Source organism: Octodon degus, unplaced genomic scaffold (assembly GCF_000260255.1).
Source record: "Octodon degus isolate 3935 unplaced genomic scaffold, OctDeg1.0 scaffold00021, whole genome shotgun sequence".
NCBI lineage: Eukaryota > Metazoa > Chordata > Mammalia > Rodentia > Octodontidae > Octodon > Octodon degus.
Window position 1 is genome coordinate 7398310 of NW_004524597.1, and position 10756 is coordinate 7409065.

The window sequence follows — 10756 nt, forward strand, 5'->3', positions numbered from 1 at the left end:
CAGTGGCAAAGCCCAAATTCCATCTAGGTCTTGATACTGAACCACATTTCCTTACCCTAATTAAGATATCCTCTCTCACTTTCTTCTAAGTCCTTGGCTTTTCTCTTTTTATACCTTTGCCATTGCCCTAGACCTTTTAAGACAGTTGGAACATCTCCACTTTGAACAAGTATTTTGCTTTCTTGGAGACCTGGATTCCACTGTAGATTAAATCAAGGGTCAAGAAGTTCTTGGTTGAAAGTTGATAAAAAGAAAGGAATATGCAATGCATTTTTAAACAGTATTTAGAAATCCAGAAAATCCCTGGTGCTGTGACAGTTTGGTTCCAAAGGGAGGTGTGAGGGAGTTTGTGTAAGGCCCACTCAGCTTGACTTCTCCCTCCTGCTTCCCCCAGGTTACCCATTCAATGATGTGTGCCAGTGGTTCATTGACAGAGCTGACCTCATCTTTGTTGTCTTTGACCCCACCAAGCTGGATGTGGGTCTGGAGTTGGAGATGCTCTTCCGCCAGCTGAAGGGACGGGAGTCCCAGATAAGGATCATTCTGAACAAGGCTGACAACCTGGCCACACAAATGCTCATGCGAGTGTATGGAGCCCTCTTCTGGAGCTTAGCCCCTCTCATCAATGTCACAGAGCCCCCAAGGGTTTATGTCAGTTCCTTCTGGCCACAAGAGTATAAGCCTGACACCCACCGGGAACTGTTCCTCAAAGAAGAGATCTCTCTCCTGGAAGACCTGAACCAGGTGATCGAGAACAGACTAGAAAATAAGATTGCCTTCATCCGCCAGCATGCCATCCGGGTCCGCATCCATGCCCTGTTGGTTGACCGCTATCTGCAGACTTACAAAGACAAAATGACTTTCTTTAGTGATGGTGAACTGGTCTTTAAGGACATTGTGGAAGATCCTGATAAATTCTACATCTTCAAGACCATTCTGGCAAAGACCAATGTCAGCAAGTTTGACCTTCCCAACCGTGAGGCTTACAAGGACTTCTTTGGCATCAACCCCATTTCCAATTTCAAACTCCTCTCTCAGCAGTGCTCCTACATGGGAGGGTGCTTTCTGGAGAAGATCGAGCGGGCCATAACCCAGGAGCTCCCCAGCCTTCTGGGTAGCCTTGGGCTTGGGAAGAATCCAGGTGCTCTCAACTGTGACAAAACAGGGTGTGGTGAAACCCCAAAGAATCGCTACAGGAAGCACTAGGTTGTGTGTAGCCATTCTTGGGTCCTCATTGGTGAATGAGCTTGTGTCCTAACTGTCTAAGAAGTCCTGGTTTAACCCTTTGAGCCACATGGGTGAAATGAGTAAGCATTGGAGATTTGGGAGTTTGTTGAGGCCAGTAGTGGGGGAAGGTGCATGGGTTTAGGGAGAAGAGTGGAAACTGTGAATCATAGTTTGCTTATGTTGTTGCTGCAGTTAGGGAACCTGATTGAGATAATTCAGGCTCCGTTTGCTTTTCCTGGGTCTGTCTTAGAGGGACAGAGAGCAGCTAAATTCTAGTGTATACTAAATCAGTGAAGGTCAAATAAGCTAAATGCAGCTGAAATTCCTTTTAATCCTATAGGCTGGATGGATAATGAAGCCTGAGATACAGAGTTGTCAGGTCTGTACTGGCTACTTCCATACAGTCTTCTGTTTGTTCTCCAGCCTTCTTTTTTTCCCTCCCAAGCTTGGGTTGACTTTCAACGATGGGAAATCTCTCAGGTCTGAATCTACCTGGGTTTTGAGCTGTTCCAGAGGCCTCTACCCTATTCCTTTAGGGTTTGGGGCAGTGGGTAGGATAGCAGAACACTAAGAGAGAACCACAGTTCCCAATTTAGGATGAAGGTCTGTCTCTCTTGGCACTATTTCTTTGACGTCTCACCTAGGGAGCTCAGAACCTTCCTTGGCCCAATGAGTGAGCATTGTATTCAGGTAATTCCCCTCCTAGCAATGACATAAATGAGGGTACCAAAAGGGCTCAGGGGGTTAATTGGTTTGCAGTGTGTCTTTGTCTATTGCATGTCTTGGAAAACTCAGATCCCAAAGGTACTGGGTTTCAGAGTCGTCATTGGAGACCCTGATTCTTGTCCTTAGGGACTTTTCTGGGCAGCCAGCCTCTCCCAAGTTTAGGAGGAGGCTGTTTCCACTAGTGCTCTATGGCAGCACTGGACAGAGGAGCTGTTCCTTCTGGTTCCTGTTACTATGGCTTTTCTTTTCCGTTCTTCTCCATTCCCTGATGTACCAACACTTAAAAACTAGGAGAACTTTCCTAGAATCAGAACTAATACAAGCCACTCAGCACTGGTGACAATCAAGCCTTAAAGTTCAGCTTCCTCTGTACCTGTTGTGGATAGTCACTGAATGCACCACAGGATGTCATAGCCTTAAACGAGAATGCATGTGAATCCATGGCTACATTGTCCAGGACAGATAAGGGAGGTGATACACCCAAAGGCATGGAAAAAGCATTCATCTCAAGAATCCTGCAAGGCTGGCAGGCACTGTAGGAGTGCATACACCAGCCCAGGGATGCCTTCATGGGCTCCTTTCAACATAACCAGTCTTCCCTCTTGGGCGGGGGGGAGAACCTTCCAGAAAGCCTTAACCATCAGATATGGGTTGGGTCCAGCAGCACCACGAAGTCATCTGTGCCTGAAGGAAAATGAATAGAAAGGCTGAACAAGACGTCTTCTGAACACTAGGCAGTGTAAGTAGATTGGTGATCAGATGGGGTCCTCATAGAGAACTGCAATTTAGGAGTTCATGTTTCTCAAAATTCTTAGCAGTCCAGTCGTGCTGCAAGAGGCTTTGTGCATGGCCTTCCACGAAGCCTCCCCTGACCAGAACCTCCCACAAGAGAACCAAAGTCTCCAAAACCATCAGGATATTCTTTCCAAGGATCAAGTCAACTGGAAAAGAAAAGCTAGTTCTATAAGGGGTGTCCACAGAGCCTGGTAGCTGGGGCAGAGAAGCCACCACAATCTGTCTTGGACTTTTCTTCTCATTAAAACAAGTAACCAACCCCCTTGCCTCATCTTCTATTACTTTGCCCTCTTGGGGGACCGTCCCTTTTGCCTTTGAACTCCTGCTGCCCATCAGCTGCTTTTGGTGTATGTTTTTTCTCAGTGCAGTCAGGGAAATAAAAAATGCAGAACTGTATGGGCCTTGTCATAGCTATCAGTGTCACCATGGCTTTGGGGGAAATGGGTGGAACAAGTCTAATAAACTCATGAAATATTTGTACTTTGGGGGATCTACCTTATTAGTATGTCCCCTCTTTGGAGGTTTCTTTTTTTTTTTTCTTGTTCCTCCCTCTCTCTCCATTCCATTCCTCTTCTTATGCTTTGTTTTGACTTTCCTCTATTGCCCACAGGCTTGCTGATGAATCAGCACAGGTTCTAAGTACCTGTTCTTTGCCCAGGTTTGTGGAAGTTAATTACAAGGAGGGTTATTTTTGGGGAAAAGGGAATTGTGGGAAACTTAGGAAACAGATTCCCTAGTGATGGTGAACTGGTCTTTAAGGACATTGTGGAAGATCCTGATAAATTCTACATCTTCAAGACCAGTGGCTGACTCTTTCCAGTGTTCTTTCAATTCTGATTTCATCAGGGAGAATGTCTCAATAAAGCTCCAATCTCTCTTTAATGTCTTGTCCTCCCTGATTGTCTCCAGAAAAGAGGAATCTCTTATCTTCTGTTGTATCTGGTACAGTGTGCTCATTTTCACATTTCTTGGAAATAGGCTGGAAATTTATAAATGGCTTGCCCTTGTTTTGAATGCTTTCTGGTACCTTATTTTGGTAACTTCTTTCAGTTTCTAGCCCTCCTGGTGATTTGAAGATGATTTACTCCCCAGATGACCATAAGCCAAGATCTACTGTTGTGAAATGTGAAACTTAACTGACTACTCTCCTCAGCAACTCAAACCATCATTCTCTCTGGCATCCAGGGAAGCAACCCTTTGAACAAGGCCACATGAAATTTCATAGAGATGGTTTAGGCAGTTACACCACTTGGCCCACTCTCTCCATCATGCCTTATGATCCCCCAGGTCTGGTGGAAGAGCCCCCAGGTCTGCCAAAATGGTAAGGATGGGTGCCTTCCTCAGCTGCTCCACAAAATGACCATCTCTTCCTCCTCCTGTTTATACTTGTCTATAGAGAAACCTGAAAGCACTCGACTCCCTGGACCAGTACCTTTCCATCAGGTTTTACTGTTCCTGGTGTTCTGATTAGAACAAGGTTCTTTAATTCTGAGTTTTTTCCTCTAGGGTTTGCCAAGAAATTTCATACTCTTGCTTGAAAACTGGGAATGACAGGGAAAGAACTGGGCCCTGTGAGGAGGTGGGAGGCTAGAGATAGGCCAAAAAGGAAACCAGGACCAAGAAACCCAGACTATCACCCATGCAGTTTGCCAGAGAGGATGCCAAGTTCCATGGCTATGGCTGACATCTGTGGGTTTTCTTGATTTGGTAGAGCTGATTTTAGGGTTGGTTGTGTGGGCCCATGCTCTTTCTCCCTTGATGGTGTGCTGATTGAGGAGATTCTGTAACCTGCAAACCTTGGGCAACTGAGCAATCTGATCTACTAAGTCTATTCTTACTCACTGACTCCACCCTTGTCCCTTTTCCCACATATTTTGGGAGAAATACATAGCTTTTCCCTTGAAAGACAAAAGCCACGCAAAGCAAAGTCAGATCCTGCCTCAAAATTATGCTGTTTCACAGGCTTCATACCCTATCACTTTAAGGTTAAGTCTACCATTAGAGTGATAAATAGCAAAATCTGAGAGCATTCCAAACATATCAAGCTTGTGTTAGGAATATGAATGAAAAATGTCTTGAAAGGCACATTATATATAAGCTGAACATTACATGTGGTGAGATATGTGTAAAAACATTACAGTGAAGGAAGTCTATGTATGTGGGGAAATAGATGTGGGTAATATTAGTGGCTAAATGATGCTCAAGCACCCAGCACAGTCAGTGCCTGACACATAAGATTCTTCACCAATGTGGTGTTGGAATGGATGAATGGGTGCTAGGGAGGCAAAGATTGTGACTGTTTTGTATTGTGTGCAAAGATCCCAGACACAGATACATGTCTGGGGTGGGTAAATGAAGGAGTAATTGCACTGAGTATGTGAAGTGGATCACAGATGATGGGAGTGTGTATATGGGCAAATGTGTATGTGGCATAGATCTTGGCTGGCTGACACAGAAATCAGTCATGGGAACATAGCTGCCAGTCCCTGATTTTGCAAATGTGTTTTATCCCAGTTAACTGAAGTGAAAGTGCCTTACAAAATATATGAATACTGGTAGCACTTCATGCCAATTCCACCTTCTGTGACATTGATATTAGGCTCAAGCTTTTTGCAGCCCAAGGAAATTTTATTTCTTCTCATAAGACCATAAAGGCAATAAAGAAGAGATACTAGTGTCTTAGTCACTTTTCTTGTTCCTGGGATCTAAGACTCAATACCCACAATTCAAAGGAGATACTTAAGGGACCAGCCTAATAGCTAAGTGGACTAAAGTTTGATCCCTGACATGCTCTGCCTGCCCCCCCATGGGGTGTGCTGAGATTGTGATTGAGACTTGGCGTGGTGGCACGCACCTGTAATCCCAGCACTTGGGAGGCTGAAAACAGGAGAATCACTATGAGTCCAATGTACGTAGTGAGACCCTGTAGACCCTGTCCTAAATATAGAAATCAAAAAACCAAAGGAGATATTTATTTGGGTTCATGACTTCAGAGGTTTCAGTCCACAGCTGGCTGGCGCCATGGCAGTAACAGCCTGGTGGAAGAGACTGCGGTGCAGGAAGGCTGCTCCCATCACAGTGGCCAGGAAGCAGAGATGGAAGCACACTTCCTGTTCACACTCAAGTGACCCACATCTTACAACCAGACCCTAGCTCCTAACAGCAAGTTAGGGAAGCTATAGTATGACCATAATCCAATGACCTTCCAAACACACGAGGCTTTGTGGGCCATACCAATTCAAAAAATAAAGACATGAGTGTCTGTAGGAAGGGTGTATTTGAAAGGCTGAGCTTGTGTGTGTGTGTGTGTGTGTGTGTGTGTGTGTGTGTGTATAGTACTGGAGACTGAACTCAAGACCTTCACATTGAGTTATATCCCCAACTCTTTTTATTTTGAAAGAGTCTCAAAAAGCTGCTAAATTGCATAGGCTGGGTTCAGACATGTGATCCTCCTGCTTCAGTCTCCCAGAGTGCCACCAGGTGTGTGCCACCACACTCTGCTTCCAACTTCTTATCCTCAGGATAAACTACACAGATAAAGGAGTACTTCCTGCCTCTTTTTTCACAGTGGGAAATATTCTTCACCTTGCCCATGTCTGTAGGCAAGGGAACCAACTTCTACAGCATCTTCTTTGTGCCAGGAACTGCTTTACACCTACAGGCATCATCCTACTTATGATTCACAATGATACACTAATCATAAGAGCTTTGCACTGGGCACTATGCTGAGTATTTTATGTGTATTTCATGGAATCCTCACAATAACCCCAGCATAATTAAGAGCATAGACCTACAGTTTGTATTGTATGGGATCAATCCTAGGCTTCCTGCTTGCTACCAGGTGGCCTTAGGCAAATGACCAAACTGTGTTTCAGTTTTCTCACTCATAAAATGGAGATACCGAGCGTCCTTCTCACGGGGGTAAAGGTGGTGGTTACATGGCTGGGTACATGGAATGTGCTAGAAATAGTACACAGCCCATGGAATGTATTCAGTAGCAGTTGTTATTACATTATTCATTTTAGACTGGACGTGGAGGCGCGTGCCTGTGATTCCAGAACTTGGGAGCCTTTAAACAAGAGGATCACTATGAGTCTGATCTGTGTAGTGAGACCCTGTACATCCTGTACTAATTACATTAAAAAAGTAATAATACCATTATTACTCATTTTACTAATGAAACTGATGGCCACAGTGGCTTAAAGGATGGCACATTGCAGTGAAGGTCCAGGATTCTATAATTCCTTGACTCCCCTTGTGGGTCATGCTAGGTTACTTGCTCACCCCAGCCTTCCTCACATACTGGCAAAGATTCAGAACTGACTGATTTTTAAAATGGTCAGTCAGCACCTAGAAACTTGTTAGTTATAAAATATAAAACTTAAAATTTCATTAGAAAATTTATTAAGGATTGGTTTTTGAACAGATACTTAAAATAATCTTAATTCCATTTCACATTTGACCTTTTCTATTATCTTGTAAAGTAGATGGGGCTAGTATATTTATTATCCCGAACTCCAACTGAACATGAGGAAACTATTTTTAAGGATGTCTGGAGAATTCTCCCTGAGTTCATCTGGCTAGTACTTGATAAACCAAACCAAAAGACCAATTTTTTACTCATCACAATATTCATTCTACTATATACTATCACATTGACTTGTGTTAAATTGGAAGTCTAAATGTTCTGTACAATATATTTTTCTCATACACTAAGAGAAGTGATTATATATATTTGTGAAGGGTACAAAAATACTTGTTGTAGTTCCACTTTCTCCAAATGTCTGTATTTATTCCACAATTTCAAAAGATTTCAAAGTTTTGCATATTTAAGGCATAGTTTCTGTCCTAGAGGGAAGTAATCATTTAATAAGGGATTCAAGGCACAAGATGGGGAATTATCAGGGAACCCCAAAGGGATTAAAGTGACATTTTCCAAGTCATACATTGGAATACATGGTCTGGAAGAAGATTTTTTTTCCTTTCATATTTGATGTTAGTGGGTATTGAACCCAAGGTATTGCACATGCTAGATAAGCACTCTATCACTGAGCTACATCTTCAGAACTTTGTTTTTTTTTTTTTTTTTTTGAGTTGGAGTCTCACTATGTTGCTCAAACTGGTCTTGAACTACCAGACTCAAGTGATCCTTCTGCTTCAGCCTTCTCTGTGTGGAAACAACATGCCCATTCCATTCTTATTAGAAAAGAACCATCATATATATTGTTAACGTTAAATAATGGGTTACCTCTTTTGACAAGATTCCACTTACATAACATCAAGATTCCTCAGTGGATACTAGAACAAAGGAAGGGGTTGTCAAATTTGGGGAGGGAATGCAATTTTAGCAAACTTTGAGGCAAGGGCAGGTATGGCAGTCCAGAGATTAGGGAGGCAGATCTTGTGGGAGCCGGGTATATCAAGACTTGATAGACACTGAAAGGTAAGTCTTTGTGAATAATGGTGATTAGGTGTTAAGAGAGTAACAAAGGTGAGATGAGTTAGGGAAAAGTGGGCCTTAAATGAAGGCTCAGGGAGTTTGAGCTTGAGGAACCGCAGGTTTGTAAACACAGGAAGTCATGCAGGATGGAGATCCAGTGTTCCACTAGGGCTGACTCCCGAGGCCAGAGCTTGGCACCCAAGCACTTGATGCCTGTCCCTAGGCATGCTGGGTGGAGGTCACTGGAATCCCTGTCTTCCCCTGACTCTGTCCCACTCCTAATAGATGGAGCCACAAAAAAAGCCCAAGCTTCCCCATCAGCTTGACCTTGCCTGGGAGCCCCCCTATTGGGCTCTGGATTCCTAGTGACCTAAAGAGACCTAATCTCTGGATCCCTGTGACATTTTGGGTCATTCCATCCCGTGGTGCCAATTAATGCAACAGGTGATTCTGTACTGCCTGCCCCTTAGGCCCTAAGAGGGCACAGCTACTTGCGAGCCTTCCCACCTCCCCCTCCTGCACGGGTTGGCTCGCGAGGGTAAGGCCTGGAGTGCCAGCCTTTGTGGGCCCAGGTCAGGAGAAAGACGCACGGCCGGACAGATCTCCGGGGCTGCGTCCCACCAAATTTTGGCAACCCCCACCGCCCCCCAGGTCTTCACGGTGGCCAGGTTCAGTCATCCTTTCCTCGTCCAAGGGAAAAAACGTGGTGGCTGCGGCGGCTTCATTCTTCTCCAGTGTATCTCCTTTCCTAAATAAGGAAACTGAAGCTCGCAACACGGCAATTCTGGACTGTGGTCCTAAAGGTAGGCGAAACGGTCTCTGAAGCACAGTTCCTTATGCGCAAATATTCTCAGTGGGAGGCTCATCACCCGACCCTCCGGACTGGGAAGGTCCTCGTAGTGGCGTAGCAGTCACATATCCCGTGGTCTGCCACTGGTGGGCGCTGGGCAAGTTAGCCGCGGAGCCTTGCCTGTAGCCTGGGCTGAAAGGCAGAGTGGTCTCTGCGCATGCGTAAATCCAACGCGCTAGACCCCACCCCCACTTTGCCCCGCCCCCAGGCCGCGCGCCTTCCGAGCCGCGCAAGCGCGGCTGTGGCTCTTCCTGGACTCTACCCGGGGTGAATCCTCTCGTGGGCGGTGCGTCAGCGTGGAGGCAGGACTGCGAGGTCCAGAGTCCCCTCACCCCCAAGTCGCGTCTGTCCAGGTCCCCGGACCCGGACCCGGACCCGGACCTGGATGCCCTCTGCGAGCCCCAGCTTCCTGAGGCCTTCGCCGACAGGCAGGAAGATGCCGAGGTGGCAAGCCCAGTGTCAGACAGGAAAGAGGAGACGGCCCCAAAGACCTGTATTGCCACTCGTTATGCTCTCTCGAGACTCGGCCCTGCTGTGGGGTGGTTGACATAGAAGTCCTGAGAGGATCTCGAAAGCTCTGATTTAGGACCCGCAGAGGTCTTCAACTTGCTGAGAGTAACATACTGTGGAAAGAATATCAAAGACAAATTGACGATTAAAGTTCTTAGAGCAGTGTTTCACCTGAGGCCACTCCCAGGTAAAACAGGACATGAGAATTTTAGGAGATGACCAGTCAAGATTGGAAGTTGGACTGCCCTGTCCCTCTGTCGTTGATCGGAGGCCTTGCCCAACCCTGCCCACTTTCTGCTACTTGGAGGGGGGAGGGGCACCTCTGGGTGAGGCAGATGAAAACTCCAGCTATGGGGAGACAGGTAATACTTCTGTTGGAATGGTGCTCAGTGGCTACTGGGGCCCCCTGAATCAGCAGGGAGTTATTCCCTTATGTGCATCACTTTTCTGGGATAGCTTCACAGATCATTCGGCAGGGAGTTGTAGCACAAGGGAGCTGAAAGTCCAGCTCAGCCCTATTACAGGCCAGGTAGCTGAGGTCTAGAAAAGGAAAGACTCTGACGGGGGTCATAGGAGTGAACTAGTAGAGGTGCAGTTTAAATCCAAGCTATTTGATTCCCAGCTCTGTTCTCATCTTCTACTTTGTATATCAGGGTCGACCAGGAAACGTGGTACATTTAAATTGGGTATTTTGAAACTGTGTAGAGAAACAACTGTGGTTAGTGGACTATTCTGACACTAGTAATAGTGGGATCTTATTGCCTCTACTTCTAGAGGCAGAAGGGGTTATGTGAAGGGTCATTTTACTGGCATTGGGTCAAGAAATTCAGGAAGGAAGTCGTGGGAATAAAAACTCTCCTTCTTGCTTTTTTCTTTCTGGATGGCCTATTAGGACTTCCCATGGAGCAGTCTGAACTGGAAGTCAGGGCAAGGGAATCTTGATGTAGTCCACATAGGATAGTTCTAGGGCACAGCATAGGGTGGAAAAGAAGGAAGATTGTACCTAGAGGGACAAATGAAAGATACCACCATAACATGCAATCTTATGTCTAATGGTTTATATTTAAATTGTAATTTACTTTTTTTTTTTTTTTTTTGATACCAGGAATTGAACTTAGGACCTCATGCTTGTCAGGCAGGTGCTGCACCACTGAGCTAAACCCCCAGCCTCTGGTTTACATTTCTTAAGCATTTACTTTGTGCCAAGC

At 45.4% G+C, this 10756-nt stretch overlaps 1 protein-coding gene across 2 annotated transcripts in view; it reads left to right on the forward strand.

The window, feature by feature from the left end:
- Positions 1 to 3007, forward strand: part of Srl (sarcalumenin) — a 42584-nt gene extending 39577 nt beyond the window's left edge. For both annotated transcript variants that reach the window (XM_023711453.1, XM_004627816.2), the window contains one exon: positions 395 to 3007. In XM_023711453.1, coding sequence (XP_023567221.1) covers positions 395 to 1206 — 812 coding nt within the window. In that variant the 3' untranslated portion in view covers positions 1207 to 3007. The remainder of the gene's footprint in view (positions 1 to 394) is intronic.
- The last annotated feature ends 7749 nt before the right edge of the window (positions 3008 to 10756 follow it).